The following is a 20915-nucleotide window of genomic DNA, read 5'->3' as shown; positions in this document are numbered from 1 at the left end:
TCAAATGGCATTATTGATAACATCATTTGTTTAAATAATGTGGTGAGCGAGGTGGAACTAACTGTTTGTCCAATTAATGAAAGAGTTGAATCTGTTTGAAACTAGAACAGTCATTATTTTTCCAGTTCTGTTCAGTGTCATTAGAAGAAATAACTTCACCTTTAAAACTATCCATTTTTCTCTCAAGACAAATACAACTTGAAAAGCTGGCTCATCTGGATATAAAATCCATATTATTGAACAATGGAGGATGTTGTCATTCTGTAAAATCCCTTCATGTTTTCCTCCATTCATAAAGCCCCGTCCATCCCTGAGTCACCCTCCCCGTCTGATCTCCAGTCTGCTCTTACCTCGATTCCAAGTAAAGCAGAAACGCATGCTTCGGAGGCATCGCAAATGGCGGTGAGGTCGTGACCCCCCTCCAGTGCGAGCACCAGCCGGCCGCCGGCCAGTCCCATCAGCTGCTTGGTCAGGTAGCCAAAACCTGCCAAAGGAAATACAAGAGGGGGTTATAGAAACCGGTGGCTGGCCTTTGATCAAAGGAATCAGAGATGAAGAAAAAAAATAAAGAGGGAAAAGAAAGACAGTATTACATCACATTCTCTCCGTTAAAAAGACGACACTCTGGATTTACTGGGACTAAACATGTAATCCGAGGCAGGTTTAATTTTAATAAATGTGGCTTGGTTTTTTGGCTCCAGGCATCTTTTGATCTTTGTTTGAATATATGTATCCGGCTATACCTCCCTTTCCCAAAGAATCACATTCAAGGCCATCCTAGATGAATTTATTTAGTTTTAATTCTTTACTGGCATGACATGGTCCAATGCGATGTTCTTCAACACGTCTGCAGAGCATAAGAGAAGGAACCGTCCAGTACAGCTCAACCACTGAGAACCTGATACTAACTTTATGCAACATATCAAATGCAACACAAATTGCACCAGAACCGCAGCTACTCTGAATAATGATGCGCATACTGTGCTTGTGCACATCCTTCTTAAAGGAATGGTACTCCCAACACAAAAAAAATATGTTATTATTTATGCACTCTTGTGACGTTCCAAACTTTTATGCTGTTATTTTGTATGGGGGGACATTTGGAGAATGTTTACGCTGCTCTTTCCCATACAACGACAATTCATCGTGACCACTTCCACCCCAAAAATAATCGCAAAAGAAGTCTGTACAAAGTCTTCTGAAGTTTTTCAATAGATGTAATTCACTGAAAAACCTAATTTTTCTCCAAATCAGTTATGACATGCAAGAACTAATGGCGTTTGCTGTCAATGTTGAAAAAAACGTGGCGTATAATTTGAATCTGAAATTTGTGAGTTCTGGTAGAGAGGAATATTATCAGTAATCCTTGTGTCGTTCCAAACGCGTTATTTTTGAATTTGGAGAATATTTACGAAGCTCTTGTCCACACAATGAAAGTTCATGGTGACTAAGTCCACTCCATAAACCATCATAAAAGTAGACTGTACAACACGTGGACTTTATATTTCAAGTCTCCTGAAGTCATATGATCGCTTTGTGTGGGGAAACAAAACTCCATCCGTTATTTATGACTCCATTTCATGAAAAAAGTCCTTCAAACTGTCACACCATGTTCAGTTATGACAAACAAAAACCAATGGTGTTTGCTGTCAATGATGCCAAACTTGGTGAAACTAGTCTAATTTGAATTTCACCATATTCACCATATTTTAATTTGAGACTTTTATGAGCTCTTGCAGAGAGGAAGATAAGCCAATAAAAACGTGTTTCATTCAGACTTGACATATGGCGTACAAATAATGTGGCCTTGTTTTTTAGTCCTTTTTAAACGAGACAAAAAACCACGTACAAATTTTGAAATGACAATAGGGTGAGAGAGCATAACGTCAGAAATATTTATTGGGTGACTTGTTCCTTTAAGTTAAGCGGAAAAATGAAAAACAAACGCCGGCACAGATCGAATCATTCTTAGATCAGCAGATGGAATGAATCTGATTTAAAAGTTCACTTTTAGATGCAAGAATGGTGCAAATTCAGACCGGACAACCTGTCTTTCTTTAGACTCTGGGCAAATGTTTTAAGCGAACAGTGTTTCTACTTTGCGTTTCCAGCACTGACATGACCAGGAGATGTAATCTACAAGAGCTGGCCTTATGATCCCTCTAACAGGATAAAAGCAGCCTTTTGGACCCCAATAACAAGTGCTGTATAATCATTAAATGTTTGATTTAGAAACAAGCCTGGAATGCTTTCTTGATATTATGCACACATGGGGGGAAAAAATAAAGGAAAAACATCAGGGATCTGGAAGCATGAGACAGGATGACTGGTACAATCCCTCCCTTCAGGGATTAGACTTTGCACACAAGAGTGTGGTCTCTTGTTTTTGTGGTATTAGCACATGATAAATTTGCCTGAAATGAAAGCTTTTAGACATGAGAAATGAGCGAGAGAGAGAGGAGTGGGACAAAGGCTGACTTCCACGTCAATGACTCATCTTTCTGCTCTGAACCGCTTCATTCCACGAGAATGTTCCCAAGTACAGGGAAACGCAGAACGCTTACATTTAGCCGTGAGTTTGTATCCTCCCAGAGGTGGCTGGTGCCCCTCCACAGCGTCGAAGCCTGAAGAAACCAGCACCACGTCCGGAGCGAACTCATTCGCAATAGGCATCACCACCGTCCTTTAACAAAAAAAGACAAAAACAAGACCACATGAGTTTCGGAAAGGAATAGTTCAGCCAAAAACGAACGGCGTTATTTATTCACTGTCATTTTTATTATTTACTTTCTTTGGTGGAGATATTTTTAGATGGTTTTTCAACTATGGCCACTTTTGTCCCTCTGGACATAGAAAATAATGTCCATTGGTGGATAACATGAGTCACATGTGAACTTTTTAATTGAAAAAAATACAAATATAAATACCGCCACAGTGCCATTTCCACCCTCTCACATTTTATGCATTGTTTTTAATAGCATTCTGTGATGGAATTGGTGGTGGAAATGACATTTTAACCAAATCCTTTGTCTTGCTAAGACTAATTCGCATTTTATGTCTTCTATATACAGACAATTAAATAATATTTTCACTGTTCTTGCATAATTTGACAAAATTGCAGCTTGACTGGAAATCAAATCTTGACTGGTATTTATATTTATTTATTTTTTTCAATTAAACAGTTCAGAAGTGATATCTACCTTGCTTAAAACTTCATTAGGGGAAACATTGTTCAGTGTGGTGGAAATGACACTGCAAAACGTGCCAATAATAATAATTTGAATTGTTTTTTGACATTCACTCTTTGTCTAGAATACAATAGTTTTAAATGTACAAAACATATTTTTATGATGGATTTTCATGTTTTAAGACTGGAAGTCTGTGTTTGGGACAAGGGTAATACAATAAAGTCTATAAATAAAAGGCATCTGAAAAGTAGAAACACTAAATTATGAGTACATGGTATAACGTTTCAAAGACTTACGTTTTTAACGTGACCTTCATTTAACAAAATGAAAAAAGTGAATCCCTGGAACATTAAAGTCGAAGAAACACCCTTATAGCAGAATGTTATAGCTGCATTCCCCCCATACAATTACAGTGAATGGTGACCAAGATATTTTAAGCTAAATTATCAGTGTCTTAATTTTCAGTTAAAGTCTTTGAAAACAATGTATTCATATGGACTGCTTTAGGAAGCTGTTATGATGCTTTTTTGGAGGCTAGCAGGTCCTGGTTGACATTTACTCATATTGCATTGAAGAAAGCACCATGAACATTTTGCAAATAGTTTTTTTTTGTGTTTCAAAGCAGGAATAAAATAATACAGGTTTTGAATGACGTAAACGACCATTTCTTTTGTGAACAACCCAAAGATGATGAAGCAGTGCAATTGTATGTTAAACATAGTCCAAACTCCCCCAAAACACCAGTTGCCATCATGGGAGACATTTAAATTCAAAGAAACGAGACTAGATTCAGTATGACTCATGGGACGAATGTGGTTTTAACGGCTCATTCTGTGGTAAAGTCGCGATTTCTAAACCAAGACTGGCTGTTGCAAAGACAGCAGTTGGACTCAGCAGAGGTCGTAAGACAACATGACTGGGGTGTGTGCATGGCGTGAAAACATCCATGTATATACACACGCACACACCCTCCGATTGCGTTTGTCTTGGCAATGCCGATCGGACTGTAAGGGTCATCAAAGCTCACGTCGGATGAAGACGACACGCACGTTGATTAGGCGGAGGATATTCTGACTTTGAGTTTATGACTGCGGCCAGGCCCTGCATTCCTTCTGGGCTCACAGCTGTGAGGCTATATTAAGACGACAGATTTCTCTTTCTGAACTGCAGCTGGAGAAATTGGATATATAACTGGGCTTGGTGGGGCGGGAGGCTTGGCGCTCAGTGCTCAAGTGTAGGTGTAGTTGACGTTACAGACTTGATTTGTGTAAGGCTTCATTTCCATGGCTGTTAATAAAGATTCGATGCAGTAGAGGTTTATGGTGTGAGGGAGAGTGGGGTAAGATGTGTCATCTCTGCCTGATTTAACAGTCTGTGTCATGCGACCATATACTGTATTTAGAAGGCTTAAAAGATGCACATGTATCATATTATATTGTATCATAATTATGAAATTTATATTTATATATATATATATATATATATATATATATACACACACACACACACACACACACGTGTAACAGCATATACACACACATTTATTATATAAATACAAACTTTATGTTAGATGCGAATAATCGATTTGAGAGCACTAAAATATATAAATATAATAATAATAATAATATATACATACACATTGTGTAAAAACAAACTTTTATGTTAGATTAATCGATTTGACAGCACTAATATTAACATAAACTAGAAAAAAATACTAATGCACAGTCCCATCAAACGTCTAATTAATATGCTGAACACTGTTCCAAGATCTTTTATATAATACAGCCAGGAAATAATTTAATATTCAGAGTATTTGATTGCATTGAAATAATCTTCAGCTTTTTGAATACTAACATTATTTGTAATTTCCTGTACTTTATTGTAGATTTCCTGCACTATTAGTTGTTTGAACCACTGGCACAACTTACCCCAAAGTAATTTACAAAACAGATGCCTTTTTGGGAAAACGGTTCACTCATTAATTCAGTGGAAATTTTAAGCAATGCATATATTATGTTTTATATTTTATATATATAAATTAAATAAAAGTTCATTTTAATTGTATAATTTAATTTATATAATATATACAATTTTTTTATTTGTTATATTATATAAAATGTTAGTTGTTCAAATATTCCTCAATAATTCAACATATCCCTTCACATGATACAGCTTACCAAAATTCAAAATTCCTTAAAAAATAAAAATCAATTATTAGACACAGCGATGACTCATGTATGCTCCTAGCAGGGAGGTTTCTTTCTGCATTGCATTAACTGTAGTGCCCAGTTGCACAATATACTTGGTCTCTGGTTGGATGTGGTTGGAACTTCACTGGCCTCTGGAATATGGCACTTGTCCTCTTGCCGATGGTGGGCAAAAGGCCCAACTCCTAAGATGGCCAAAGTCCACAGCTGTGCGTCATATTTTCCATCTTAAAGTACCTAACCTCACCTCAATTACACCCTGCGCCCCACACCGAGCCCAGCTGACTGCACTGCCTGACTTACTGGAGGTCTAAAGGCTTCAGAAAGGATGACAGAAGGCTTTGAGAGTCCAACAGGGTTTGCGTCACAGAAAAGCGGCTGAAATGCCATCACACGGCTGCAACGGGAACGCAGTGTTTTCAGTGTTGTCTGGGAAAGCGCAGTGGTGTCTGTGTGGTCAGCTGCTAAGTGAAAACAAGCTTGCTTGATACTATTTTGAGAGTCAACAGTGACTCGTGTTGGTGCATGCTGAGATCCTTAAAACAGTGGTTGAAAATAAAAACTTGCAAGATCAAATAATAAAAAAAAAGAAAGATGTGTAGAGGTTAGGCATTCAGGCATTCAAAAAAAAATTCTGGCTGACATAACAGGCCAAACATAAGAATTTTCATTCCATGTTTTGGCGGAACTGTCAACATTAAATTAATTATTAAAATTATTAAATATGAAAGAAACCCAGAACATTAAAACCAATCATTTTAAATGCTACAAGCGAATTTAGGCATCTTAGCATTAAAATTAACTGGATGGAAAATGGATATTCATTTTGAAATTTGCTAAAGATTACATTTAACATACTTATTAAACTATTTAATAAAAAGAAGCAAAAATATTGATATATACTGTCAATGTTAAAATTCTATACTATTTTGTCTAAATAAACAGAAACAACAACAACAACCCCCCCCCCCCCCATTAAAACTAAACATTAAAATCTAAAATCAATAATTTTAAACGCTAGAAGTGAATTTAGGCGTCACAACATTATAATGCATAGGATGAAATATGGATATTATTTTCACAATTTGCTAAAGATTACATTTAAAAGTGTTATAAAATTATTAGAATAAAGTAAATAACTAAAATAAAGATGAACTTTAAGTGAGTGTTAAAAGGGAAAATTGAATCACAATGTAAAAAAGGGAAATATGAACAATTAAATATTTAATATTGTTGAATATAGATGAATAAAACACACACAGACACACACACAAAAAACCTACTAAACTCTCATATTAGCCTATAACCGATATGGTACCAATATATTGTGCAAAAAAAAAAAAAAAATCACATCACCCACTGCTGTTGCTTCTGCAGAATGCAAAAGGAGGCATGTTAGTGAATATCCGGTTTGGTGAATTCAATATAATGGAAACACATAGTGACTCGCAAAAAAGTCTCACTGATCATTCTCCAAGTGCTTTGACAAATGACAACCCCATATTTAAGCGGCTGTCCAGTAAAAGTGTGCAGGTTGCTGCCGCTCTCCAGCGCTTCATGCTTCTGTCCAGTAGGGGGTGGAAAATTTCACCTGCTTCATCCATGCAACAAAGTAAAAGGGGCAATTTTACTGTGTAATTGTTGAAAAATCTGGTTGTCACGGAACACCTGGAAAATGATCAGTGAGCTGTATATATATATATATATATATATATATATATATATTATTTTTCTGAGGCTTTTATTAATTCCACTGAAAATAATATTTATTAAAATATCACCTGCAAAAAAGTGTTCTGCAAAAGAAAGAAAATCAAACATGTTTTGGAACAACATGTTTGCGAGCAAATGAATGAATTTTCATTTTTGGCTGAACCATCCCTTTAAGGTCAAGATCTCAGGCTAGAACGTCTATTAATGAGACCTTTATTCACTAACACAGCAAGAAGAAAAAAAAAAAGAAAGGCTGAGCTTTGCTCAACGGTCACACTTTCCATCACAGGTGACACCTCACATCGAGAGCCTCCTAGCTCGCCAGAAACAGCAGCGGTGCGCCCACACAAAGCCTTCCTCCAGTCTAGCCCTGGGCAAATCAAAGCTCCACACAGCCCACAGGCACTCACAGGGCAGCCGCAGACTCACAGAGGGGTCCTCGGTACGACAGCAGCAGAGCGGGCGAGCGGCCAGAACCTTCCGTTCTCCGCTTTGATGTTCAGAGACGAGCAAGCTTCAGGCGCCCGCCAAAACTGCTCGCATCATCACATTCCCCCGCCACAAAAAACGCGCCTCTTCTCTAAAAACCGCACGATCAATTATCAAGCCCGTGTGGAAAAGTCTTCTTTAAAGCCCGCGCGTTCATGAATCAGACAGCGTTGATGCGGAGATGAAAAAGAGCTTTACTAATTAGGCCATGGATGCTGAGATTTACGAGCTACGTAGAGGCATCCTGCTCCGAGTGGGAGCCTTCCAAACTCCTGTCTCTGCTGACTGTCAGCTTATTTGGCTGCTTTACGGCCGCTTCTGCTGACGGATATGATCATTCCTGCATTTCAATCCAATTGCCACAAAAAAAGCAGGATTAATCACTGGCGAGACCACACAGACACACAACGAACACAAATCAAATCACACCACGCCACTTTGAAGACCAACAGCATCGCTGAACCAGCGAGTGGCCCCTCTTCTCTTAAACCTCACTCATTTCTGCAGGTCTTATGGGATGTTTTCCTCCAGGAGCTCCTGTGTGAGTCTTCCTGAGACCCGGCGTCAGGCTCCAGAGCAGGACACGCAGATGAGAAGCCGAGGGCTCATTTCTCACAAGATGATAGGGCCTCTACTAGATCCCTTTGACCTTTGATGGGTTTGCTCCAGACTTGGACTGTTACGCCTAACTCTCACACACTCACACACACACGCAAATACAAGTATCTAGATTCATTCGGCTGCTATTTTAAAGTCTTTTCGTCACCTCTCTTCTCTGTTGCCCATTCAGGGTTCCCACACTTGTTGACTAAAGAATTGCCATGATCTTTTCATATGATTTATCTTGTTATTTAATCAGTATGTAAAATGTTAATCTGATGTAAAAATGCAGACTGATAGTAATTTCATGGCCGAGAACCAATAATTGGCTGATAATACAGTTGTGTGTGAATATATACATAGTATGTGTATGTGTTATATATAACTTCTGTGTATGTGTATGTGTGTATGTGTATGTGTATGTGTGTGTGTGTGTGTGTGTGTGTGTGTGTGTGTGTATGTGTATGTGTGTGTGTGTGTGTGTGTGTGTGTGTGTTTGTGTGTACACACACATACACAGAAGTTATAGTGGATCAAAACATTTCATCAAAGATGAACAGTACCCGTTCTTGTCTTAGGACAACTTTGATTAACTTTTTTGATCCACTTCAAATCTTGACTACTGCATATACATTTATATACACACACACATTTATATTTAAGTTTTAAATGCCATGTTTTAAAAGTGAAATTAGGAATCACAACATAATAAAAAAGGACATTCAAAAATTTATAATTTCTGATGTTTGTTAAAGATGACATCAGTGTTATCAAATAAAAAAAAATAAAAAAAATTTGAAGACCGCAAAGGTAATCTAAATGCAAAAATGTGCAGAAATTAAATATCCGATACCAGCAAACCTGATAACCATATAAACCACACTAAAAAGTCAAAATTCCTCCCCAAAAGGTTCATTGTGAATGTGAACAATACAGAAGGCTTTTTACTTATTTACATGACTTTTCCAGGCCTGGAAAACACCAATTTAAAATTCATAAATTGTCCATAAATTGTCCCTGTCCATAAATACAGCGAGTGCAGTCCTTCACAAATACTGATCATGCATCATACGCTGCACCTCTCATCAGCCATGAGCTCACCCTTCACAGACAGGTCCGCTGGGAAATGTTCATGGCCTCACACACCGCACCTGAACACAGTATCACATTCCTCCAGAACTCGCATGTAGAGGCCCCTTCAGATCCAGCGGACCATCCGTTTGACAGTCACATCAGTAAATGACAACACACAGAGAGGATCTCTGCTGCCTGCGGTTTGGGCTCTACATTCACTAATGACACAAGTGGAAAAAAAGCAAAGATCTGGATTCTCTCACTATCGCTGCAGTTGAAATTCAAGGGCGAAATAGGAGGAGAGATACTCAAAGTTATGCTGTCAAATAGAACGTTTTTAGAAATTTGCAAGCAGACGTATAACGTAATTCAAAACAGAGAGAGATATTGGCCAGGCTGAATATCTTTAGCCAATTTGAGATTATCAGCTTTGGCAGCTAATATGGCTGCACCATGGACGATTAACACAAATGTTAGTTCCTTCTTGTATCAAATATGCAGGGTTTGACATGAACTTTTTTGCTCACCAGACACTGAGGCTAGTGGTTTTCCAGAGTTATTAGCCACTCAGTATTTTCACTGGCCACAATTTTGACATCAATACCATGGGGGAAAGCTGCCATATAGATATTTTTAATATCATCTCATAATTTGGCAGCAGGTATATTAGGGTGCTGTCACTTTAAGACACAGGCCCATTAACTGTTACCAAAGTGTTTTCTTTCTCAACTGTTTACGTTCATTTAAAACAGAACTGAATGTGTTTACGTGAACACTCGCCAGGACCGGCATTTTGACATTATTTTGTGTGTATTTGACTGTTTGCGCGCAATAAGCAGCGGAAATATGAGATTTTAATACTGAGAGGCGGCTTTATGTACGCGCACTTTGGGTGTGAGCAAAACATCTGGAGGAATGAGACAAATTATGCGCAATATATGCAATCCCACGCTGAAATTTAAGCCCTGTAAACACCAACAATATTCATCCGAAGCAAATGAAATGAGTGAGTGAGGGGAGACGGGTTTGTGTATCAAAGAGATGAGAGAGTGAGAAACAACAGCTGGCATCGTATATCTATTCTGAGGAAAAATGAGTATTGGAAGCGTTTCAAATGCATATCGATATCACTACACTGCACTGAGTTTATTTTTTCAGATGACTTTTTAAAAGGCTACAATTTAAAAAAAAAAAAAAAATAAATAAAAAAAAATAAGAAATTCACTGCTGAAATCCCCATATGTTAATGTCAAGCCCCACAAATATGTACGTGTTTCTACTGTTCCGGATAATCACTAAATATGACATTTTTACATTAATTTAGAGGCATTACTATTGCTAAGTGCTACTTTTTTGTGGTAACATCAGGCCAATACCCAGACCCAGAGGTTGTGTTGTGGAGTCCATTTGATGTGAATTAGGTTGATGTGAAACTGTTTTTTCTTTTACTACGATGCGCAACAGGAAACTGCACCTGAGCCTGCTTGAAACTGTGGCCTGGGGTTCTTCATGTGAACTTACAATTTGTGTGAGAGCAATCATGATTAACTTGAAGTTAACTGCTATTGATGAAGAAAAAAGAAAGGAAGAAACAAAAGGCGGAATGAATAAACAAGAAAGGAAGGAAGGAAGAACAAAAACAAATGAAAGGAACAAAGAAACAAAAAGACAGAACAAACAGACAAGCAAAGGAAAGACAGACATCAACAAACAATAAAATTTGGATTCATGTGAACTCAAAGATGGTACACAATTTGTCAAACTGTGGTTCGGACCAAAAAATCAAACCAAGTGTGAAAACAGCCTTAGAGTCTCAGGAACACAAGGCTACAGAGCGTGAGAAGGTCTTCATCATCCTCCTCCTCCTCCTCTTCTCCCCAGTGGCAGCCCATCTGCCTCGCTGTGGGGTCTGTGGGAAGACAGCGGAGCTTGGCATGAGAGTACAGGACCGCGTGTCTGGGATATACAATGTTGCGAGCACTTTATCTTTCCGTCTCACACACAAACACTCTGGAAACGTCTTTGTCCCATGGCATGAGCAAGACAAACGTCGACCTCCATCTCTCTAGATGCTCATCCGCCTCACCCGAAACTCACTGGCTATGAATCCTCTTACAAAAGCTTATTCAGGGAAACTTTGTCATGTTTGCCAGGGGGGCACACAGAGAACGGATCCACAGACGAGGAAGACTCAACCATGACGTGCAAGATGAGGCAAGGATTTATGACTGGTAATTAGCATTAGCCTGCGCAAATTTCCTTGCAATGGACTGAGACAAATTACATGGACTGGAACCACAAGGCTCTCGAAAACCGATCCCACCTCACGGGTCCACCAAATCCCAGAGCTGGAACATGCCAAGAGTGGTTTGGAACAGAAGGATCATGCACTTGTAAAACCAAAAAAAAAAGGGCAGTGAAGGGTTAATGCTAGTCATGGCTATCCATCAGTCTCAAAGGCTTTTCCAATCGCTCCCCCGTCCAAAAAAAAAAAAAAAAAAAAGCGAGAATGCAAAGAGTAAAGGCGGTGGGGAGGGGGGCACTTCAAAGCCTTGTCATCTGGCATTGCGAAGAGCTGGTTTGAATTAACTTCAATTCTCCTTTCTGTTTCCAAGTTCATGGTGAGAGTGCCTGGGCTTCTGGTTTTCATTAGAGCCAATTTTCTTATCTTTTTTCTCCCTACTTTCTTCATCCTAGGGTTGATCCCCAGTAAATGCAACGTGGCACTGGCTGGGTCTAAATAAGAAGGTGCTGCCCGTAAGGCATGTATTGTCTCGAGAGGCCCACAAAACATCGCTGAGGAGGGGGGAAAAGAGTGAGGAGGAAAAAAAGATGAGGGTAACCAGGAAAAAAGACATGCATAAAAGAGGGAAAGTGAGAAGTGAGAAGAAAGGAAGGAAGAAAAAAAGTCAGAAAGAAAGGTAAAGAAGAAACAAACAAAAGAAAGAAAGCCAGAACAAAAATAAGGTGAAAAAAGAACAAACAAAATAAAGATACCAAAGAAACAAACAAAGAAAAGACAGAAAAGCAAAATAACACAAAAAGAACACATGGAACAAAGCAAAAAGGAAAGAAAGAACAAACAATCAAAAGAAGGATACAGAGGGAACAACTAAAAAAATAGAGAAAACAAACAAAGCAAAAATAATAAAATATCAAAAGACAAATAATGAACAAAAATACAAAGACAAACTGAGGAAAGATACAAACAAAATAAATAAACAGAGAAAAACAATTGAATAAAAGAAAGAATAAATGAACAATCAATTGAGAAAGATGAGATAAACAAAAAAGAGAAAGATAAACAAGACAAAAAAACAAGACACTGAAAGAAATAAACAAACAATGAAAAACACAGAAAGAATGAACAAACATAAAAGAAAGATAAATAAATGATAAATAAAAACAAAGAAAACACAAAAACAAAAGAAAAGAGAAAAAATAAGTGACAGAAATAATAGAGAACAGGAAGGAATGAAAAAAAGAAAGAATGAATGGCGTGATCAGGAAGGCAGTAGACAGAAATATATGAACTGTTATGTTCTCCCTCCGCAGTCTCGAGGGATCATTCAATCAAACGCTGAGAAACGTTTGTAAAGAGCAGCTGATGACAGAAAACGAGAGAGAGAGAGAGAGAGAGAGAGAGAGAGAGAGAGAGAGAGAGAGAGAGAGAGAGAGAGAGAGAGAGCAGTGGGAGTGAGACACGTCCCCTCATCTGGGTGGATCATGGGTGGACGCAGGACAGATAACTAAACTATGAACACAACCCGATTACAGATCATTTAAAGGTTGAGTCACTTAACATGGAGTTTCCTTTGACTCAGAATGAATCATGAGCAGATTTGCATGTAATTCGATTAACATAATGGCTCAGGTGCCCCTGTAACTCAAACAGTAGAGCATTACATATGTACTGAGTTACACGCATACTCTCGCGTATGAGGCAAACGCTGACGCAAATATGGTTTATTCCACAACTGTGGTGGCATTTTCAACAGAATTTCTTTCAAAAATGAAACTCATCCATACAACATTATTAAAATAACCTTTCTGTATTATACCCTCTTTTACAATTTAATTAAAGGTCACACTATATAATTGCAATAAATAATCAATAATAACAATAATAATTTATTATAATAAACGACCACATGACCTTTAACCTAAGGAACAACTTTTTAATCAAATTTACATTTAGTCATTTAGCAGCAAGCATGTTTCATAAAATGTTCCAGTTGTACAATTTCTTTAAAATATTTGCAATATTACACTTTAATAATTTATATATAAATTAAAATAACTGTACTTGTAATTTAACAACATGATAAAATATAGCACCTTTCACATTTGAAATAATTAGCGACAGCTGCTTTTATGTAAATTATTAAAAATCTTTTGAACAATTTAACTTCACTTTTTTACTGTGCTTATACATTTCTTAGATGCTATGTTTCACAACAAATCTCTTATTTTTTGCTAATTTTATTACTGTATTTGAACTGAAAAAATTGTCTCTAATCAGCTGAATAATGAATGGGTGACATGCACATTTTTCCAAATCAAAATAATTGTAAATATTTATTAGGTCATATAATTTATGCCAAGTTGCAGTTAAAAAAACTAAAATAGGATTTTCAATAGGAATTGTGTGCATAGCAGTATCTGTCAGGGCAATTGTAGAATGACTGGTTACCACTAATACAGCAGCCGTCTCTACTGGAGGATGAATCAGAATGAATGGACTGATAGAGTGAAGGTGTGCACCAGGGTATGAGCACAGCAGCTGGCAACCAATGAGTCTCGGAGTAACATGGCAATGTAAAGCGAGTCAAAGTCATTCCAAAGGTAGATCTCTACAAAACTTTTCCGACTGATTCTCAATGGCCAAACCGGAGCATCCTAACATGGGTGCTGATGCAGATGAGATCAGGGGGAGCTTTGGGTCAGACTCAGCTGGCATCACTTAGACCCTGCGTGAGGAAAAGCCGCTGAAGAGAGGTGCAGCGAATTTATCGAAGACGTGTTGGGGAGAGATTTACGGCAACGGCCGGACAGACGGGCTGATTGGGTCAAAGAGAGTTTTAAAAAAACAGGGATGAGTGAGGACTATCCTGTCTTATCATCGCCCTGCAGCGGGCCATATTTTAGCCATCTACCTGTCGAAGCAGCCTGAACGCGTTGGGCACGGAGGCCCCTCTTCAAAGAGCGTCCCGAATCGGCCGTGCGCCCGCGCTGTGAGGGAAGGGGTTATTAATAGCCCCAAACACCAATGCTAATGGGGCTCAGCTTTACTGGCTCACCATCAAAGACTCCCATCAGCCCCTGCTACAGATAAAAGGGACAGTTCAACGGATGAGCAGAGCTTATACAAATTGTTACAAGACACCATTCTCCCACCGATTCTCCAACAACCACCTACCGTTCGTGAAAATCCCTGTGAAACTGGGGCTTTGCCTGGGGCTTTTCACACTGTTTGGCTGTCATATGGGTGTGTTAGTAGGCAATATTAAACTGGTGAGTTGGTTTGGCTCTGTTTTAAAACCTAGTGAGCTGGCTTCATTTTAAGGGAGCATGAAAATGACTCAAATGCCAAAAAAGTGGGCAGAATAATTCAAACATGTCTTATTTTGACCAAATTTCAAGGGAGTATCATGTGTACTCTTTACAGATGAGACAAGTTAGTGAAAAACGACATCCAAGATGGCAGACGATGCTAAATTATAAAACAAAAAATACCAGAAACTGTTTTTAAAATGTGTTACAGGGGAACTATTATAGCCTTTTTCAGTCTTGATTTTGTTTTTGAGGTCTCCTGGAATAGATTTTCATGCTTGAATGTTAAAAAAAAATAATCACAATTTTTTTACATTGTTGCAGCACCTCTTTTCCCAGTCCATCAGTAATGCTCTTTTTATTTCCGGTCTCTATGAAGCCCCTCCTTCTGAAAATCGAAATGTGCTCTGATTGGTCAGCTTAAGCAGTGTGTTGTGATTGGTCAACTGCTTCGAGTGAGTTTCGGAAATGTCACACTTACCATAACTGCGAGCTTCAACACACTACTAACGCAACTCAACTTTATTTGCAGATGCCTTGGGTGGGAATTATTAAAATGAATAATATTGTGATGTGAATATTCCCGAAAGACTACAGTCGAGGCGTTTCAGGAAGTTCAGAAATAGTGCTTACTGATATAGAGAATAACTTCATTTGGACCAGACCTTGCGCTTTGTAACTTTACAGACTTTTTTCATGCTCAAACAGCAACAGCTCACTAGGTTTTTGAAACAGAGCCCTTCTCTTTGAAATAGTTTTTAATGTCTTTCCTGCCAAAAAAAGAAAAGGTTCATTAATCCAGCTGATCAAACTGAAGTGTGTTTAACTTACAGCTCTTAAGAGTCTGTTAGACTCCTCCAGCATTCTCAATCATCACATCCTATTCTGAGTTAAACTCAGTGGTGAAATACAGTCCTTCTACTGGCTGTGAGGTCACTGGGGTAGCCCATGCCCATCCAATAAAAGGACATTGCCTTGCGATAAATTCAGCCCTGAACAATCCACTCTCAGCCACATGTGCCCACATGAAATCTCTGACTGTGCAGCTGGTGGTAATATAAATAGTTTGAGGGAGTAAATAGCTATTCCAAGAAATAAATATATAATAAGGCAAATATATCTGTGCATTAGTTATAAGTGCGTCTTTAATTAATATGATGCCGCTGCTCAACCTGGACTCATTCTGCACGTTTCCCAATAAATAAAAAAAATCTGCGTGAGAAACATGGCTTCTGCACCAGACACTAAAACCTGCTGGTCTTGAACCAGGACCAAATAACCAGTGACTATAATGTCCACATCAATCAGTTTTTAATTAGACTTTTTGATTGTTTTTCATTAAAAATATTTAAAATCCTTAAATCAATACTTTAAAACAAAACTTTACTTGTGAAGAAACACTAGTGTTGTTATTGTCAACTAAAACTATTAAAAATCAGTTTCTGTAATTAAAATAAAACTAAATTAAAATAATACAAATATTATATAAAAAAAAAAAAAAAAAAACTTGATTAAAAACTACTAATATTGGCAACAAACTGAAATAAATAAGTTTAAGTACTAAAATTCCTAAAACTACAACTGAAATAAAAAAGGCACGTAACAAAATGACTAAAACTGCAACTAAAATTAAAATAAAAAAAACTGAAAAAATAAAAATAAAGCTAATTCAAAGTTTTTACAAATTCTTTTATAAATGTATTAAAAACAGTATATAAATAATACTTAAATGACTGAATAAGATATTAAAACTTGTTTTAAATATAAATGTATTTTCTCAGTTGATTATAACTTATTTTTATGATTAAAACAAATGTAAAAATCTTTAAGTGCACTAAGACAAAATACACTAATTTTAAAGATACAATCAATTAAAATAAGTCTTAATATCTTATGCAGTGTTGTTTCTGAAATTTCTTGTTTTAAGGATTTTAAGTCATTTAACTGGAAAATTAGACAAAAATAACATTATAATCAATACACATGCAGTTAGCAGACACTACAAATCTACAGGACTCCACACACTTTTGTCTATGTGTCAGTTTAAAATAACTTGATTTTAATAAACAAAAAATCCCAGAATTAAATACATTCAATATATGTTCCCATTACGTCTGACGCCAACACCAAAGTCAGCTCATCATGGCATAAAGACGCTGAGAGACATTAACAGTTTTATACTTGTAAACAAAGACTGCAATACACTTATGTAGACCGTCCTTGCTTGTTTTGGTGTAAAAGAGGTGTATGTGTGACGATGTTACCTGAATGCTGCCAGATACTCAGTGTCCCCCATGGGCGGCTCCAGACCTCCGGTGAATGCCATGTTCACGTTAAAGCCCACGCCTGGACCGATGCCCACCTATACACAGACAAAAACATTAAATATGTGGTGTAGTACTAAGTCTGCTAAGCTCCCAGCACAGGTCTTACTGGAGCAGATGAGCAAGTGTTATTATGAATCATGCACATTCAAACATCCTCAGGAAAAGCGCTGATGCCACAGAGCCAATGAAGGACAAATCCCAACAATTACGACCAGAGTTAAACTGTATTATTTGAAAGCCAAATGGACTTTGACTAATACCAGAATTTAGGGGTACAACTGAGTCAATTCAATTTCAATCCCCTCATTAGTTCAGAGGCAGGAGCTGACTTATCGGATTAATGATAATGAGCATTAATTATAACTGAGAGAAATTGGAGTCAAATAAGGGGAAAAAGAAGAACGCAACTGTCTTTACCATACAGTGCATGTATAAGGGAGGCAACGAAATTTTGGCCGCAGGAAATTATCGCATTTTCAGGTTTTTGGCCAAAAGCGAAAAACGGCTGAAAATATATGGCACCCCGCCACGCGCCTCAGTGTTCAGCGCTCAGGTTACACTCTCGCTCTAGCGTTATCACTGCGCCGTGTGGTGCTTCGCTCAATATTCTGCTGTATGCACGAGCGGAGCTCAGTTGCTCACGGCCTATGCGAACGCTCCACTCATGCTTATCGGAACAGCGAAGTCTCGCTCAGATAACGCGCCAACATGACATTTCTATGTAGTAGCATATACTTGTCGCTGTTTGCAATAGCCCTATTGCCATAAAAGCATTTTTGGTTTTCGGCCAAGTGCATCCAGAATTTTCAGCTTCGGTTCCTGATCATGTTCTCCAGGATGATTTGAGAATTATTCAAAGAGCATCTGCATCTGATCGTCTATGCAAACAACTCGCACAAATTTTCACAGTAACCTAGAATATTAAGCAGATTTTCCATGTTTTCTCAGTTTTATATTTGACAAAATCCCAAAACTGTTTATTTTCAGATTTAAACCTGATTTTGTATCTTTGAATCATCGTATGCCTTGTATTTTGATTATACATCAAATTATAGTTAAATTAGGGTTTCTCTTACTGGAAAAAAGTTGTATTTTTTAAGCTGTTTCAAAAGAAATGCATACATACTGTGATATACAGTACAATTCAAAAGTTTGTGGTCAGTAAGATTTTTTTTCTTTGAGAGAAAATAATACTTTCAATTCAGCATTAAATTGATCAAAAGTGACTTTTCTGTACATTGTTACAAAAGATCTCTATTTATCAAAGAATCCTGAAAATAACTGCATCACGGTTTCCATCAAAATATTAAGCAGCACAACAGTTTTCAACATTGATAACAAGAAATGTTTCTTGAGCAGCAAATCATCATATTAGAATGATTTCTGAATGTGACACTGAAGACTGGAGCAATAAAGAGGAATAAAGAGCATTTTAAAATATATTAATACAGAAAACAGTTATTTTTGTAATTTTTCAGTTTTTTTTTTTTTTTTTTTATCAAATAAATACAGCCTTGGGAAGCATTTAAAAAAAAAACATAAAAAAATCTTACCAGCCCCAAACTTTTGACCGTATATTTGTGTATATATCAAATACTGTAAAAAGGCACATGATACTCACCTCATCGGGGGCTCCGCTTCCGGGGAAGAAGTTCCCATCATCGTAGCGATGGAGAGACAGATACAGGACATTCGGATCACTGTAGAAGGCCTGTTGAGTCCCGTTGCCATGGTGAACATCCTAATGCACAACAGTACAAACAATTCATGTCATCTGTTCTATCCTAAAGTGATCATTAATCTACTCAAAACAACAATATTTGGTTAAGCAATGTAAAAATCAGATGTCGTAAAAAGACATGCCGTCACTCTGGTGTATTCGCACTGGAATGAAACGCGTGTAAAAAATCTATTCTGAGCCGTCAGTGATGCAGGAGGACAGTTTAAGAGTTGATTTCTTTTCATGTCTGCCACAACATGTCACGGTCAGCTTCCCCATAAACAGCAGGTCTGTCAGAAGAGCCGTGTCACAGAGACGAGGAAATGAAAGCCATTTTAAAAGGCATCCAGAAACCCTAATGACCCCAGCAGAGTCTGCCTCGACGCCACTTGTCATTTTAAGCTACCGCTGGCCCAGGATGAGACAGAGACAGTCCCGCATACCATAAACTCTCAGAGTTTTTAATATATATATATATATATATATATATATATATATATATATGTGTATATATATATATATATATATTTAATGCATTTTATACATCTAAACATGTCTTTTGCCACTGGTTATGTTAGCATTATGAATATTTAATTTATTAAATTTAAAAAGTTTTGACCTCTGACCCGATGTATGAAAACTCAAGCTCCTCTTCTCTTATCGAAATCCTCCGACATTTTTCTTTAAAACTTCTCGTTTTTGACTTCTAATTCGCGACAGGTGTTTTGTTTTGCTTCTGCGCTTCAGCGTTCGTCAATTTCAGAAGGCATTTGTGAACTCACTGGAGTCGTGTGTTACTTTTATGATGGATGTGCTTTTTGGAGCTTCAAAAACTGTTTCAAATCCATTACAAAGCTAGGAAGATCCAGGACATTATTTGATATAACTCCGATTGTGTTCGGCTGAAAGAAAGTCATATACAGATTGAGGGTGAGTCAATTATGGGATAATTTTCATTTTTTGTTGAACTATTTCTTTACATACAGTATTCTATATATATATACACAGTACTGTGCAAAAGTCTTAGGCATGTTAATATGCCCCCCAAAAATGGTTTTAAGTCAGTTATTTATATCTTTTGCTGTAGTGTGTCAGTAGGAAATATCAGTTTACATTTCCAAACATTTTTTTTACCATTAATTGTAATAATCCAGTGAGATTTCTGTATGCACAAGGAATCTGAGAACAGCCAGGATGATCTGATCTGAATTTATAGTAAAATATTTAAATATTTAATATTAAAATTATATATAACTTTTTTCCCTCCACTTTCATGGCACTGGTTATGTTAGCAGAAAAGACAAAACTGTTGTCCATGGACATTTACTGAAAGAAAGGTGTGTAATTTTTGATATGGTATATGCACCAACGGCGCCAGTTACTGTACGCGTCCGGATATCAGTTTGAAAATGTTACTTATTTGTGTAATTCAGTTTGGTGTCTCTAGTGACAAAGAAATAGGAAAAAGATATTTATGAAGAAAGAACATATGAATTCATGGAATAAAACAAAAATATATCCAATCTGATTGAGCGTACACTTACCCAGTCTACAATGAGAATCTTACTGACGTTGAGTCTCTGCTGTAGGAGTTTGGCTGCAATGGCGACCGAGTTGAAATAGCAAAATCCCCTGTTTTTTGTGTCAAAAACAAAAGCAAAAAACAGCACGTGAGAGAGAACACAGAACAAGGGCAGTCAGCTGGTGTGTGTGATCTATTGTGGAGGGCCTGATCGTGAGCGTTTCTGAAGTGGACCTCCTGGCCTGATGGATTGTCTCATTTCGCTAATGACACGATTCACCCACTGCGTCCTGGCCTGACATCAGAGCGTAAGAACAGGGCCTGGCCCGCGGCCCACGGCAGAGGCACCAAACCTCAGTCGACTCCCCAAACACGGCATTGACGGAACAATCCTTTTATTTAACCTTTCACCATAGAGACTGAGGAACACTCGTTTAATTTAACCTTTCTGTAATGAGGGAGACGCACTGGGAATAAAGATGGGAGGAGCGGCTGTGATGCTTGAGCCTTTTAGAGCAGCTA

General features: G+C 37.7%; 1 protein-coding gene across 4 annotated transcripts in view; it reads right to left on the bottom strand.

Annotated features, from left to right (window-relative positions):
• The window catches only part of hdac4 (histone deacetylase 4), a 210924-nt gene that overhangs the window by 17276 nt on the left and 172733 nt on the right, over positions 1–20915 (bottom strand). For all 4 annotated transcript variants that reach the window (XM_079880503.1, XM_079880504.1, XM_079880505.1 and 1 more), the window contains 5 exons: positions 20416–20503; positions 18773–18892; positions 17089–17186; positions 2565–2683; positions 351–484 (listed from right to left, as the gene is read on the bottom strand). In XM_079880503.1, coding sequence (XP_079736629.1) covers positions 351–484; positions 2565–2683; positions 17089–17186; positions 18773–18892; positions 20416–20503 — 559 coding nt within the window. The remainder of the gene's footprint in view (positions 1–350; positions 485–2564; positions 2684–17088; positions 17187–18772; positions 18893–20415; positions 20504–20915) is intronic.

The sequence above is a fragment of the Squalius cephalus genome (genome assembly GCF_949319135.1).
Source record: "Squalius cephalus genome assembly, chromosome: 9".
Taxonomy (NCBI): Eukaryota; Metazoa; Chordata; class Actinopteri; order Cypriniformes; family Leuciscidae; genus Squalius; species Squalius cephalus.
The sequence above is the reverse complement of the archived record's forward strand: the minus strand, read 5'-3'. Positions and strand labels throughout refer to the sequence as shown.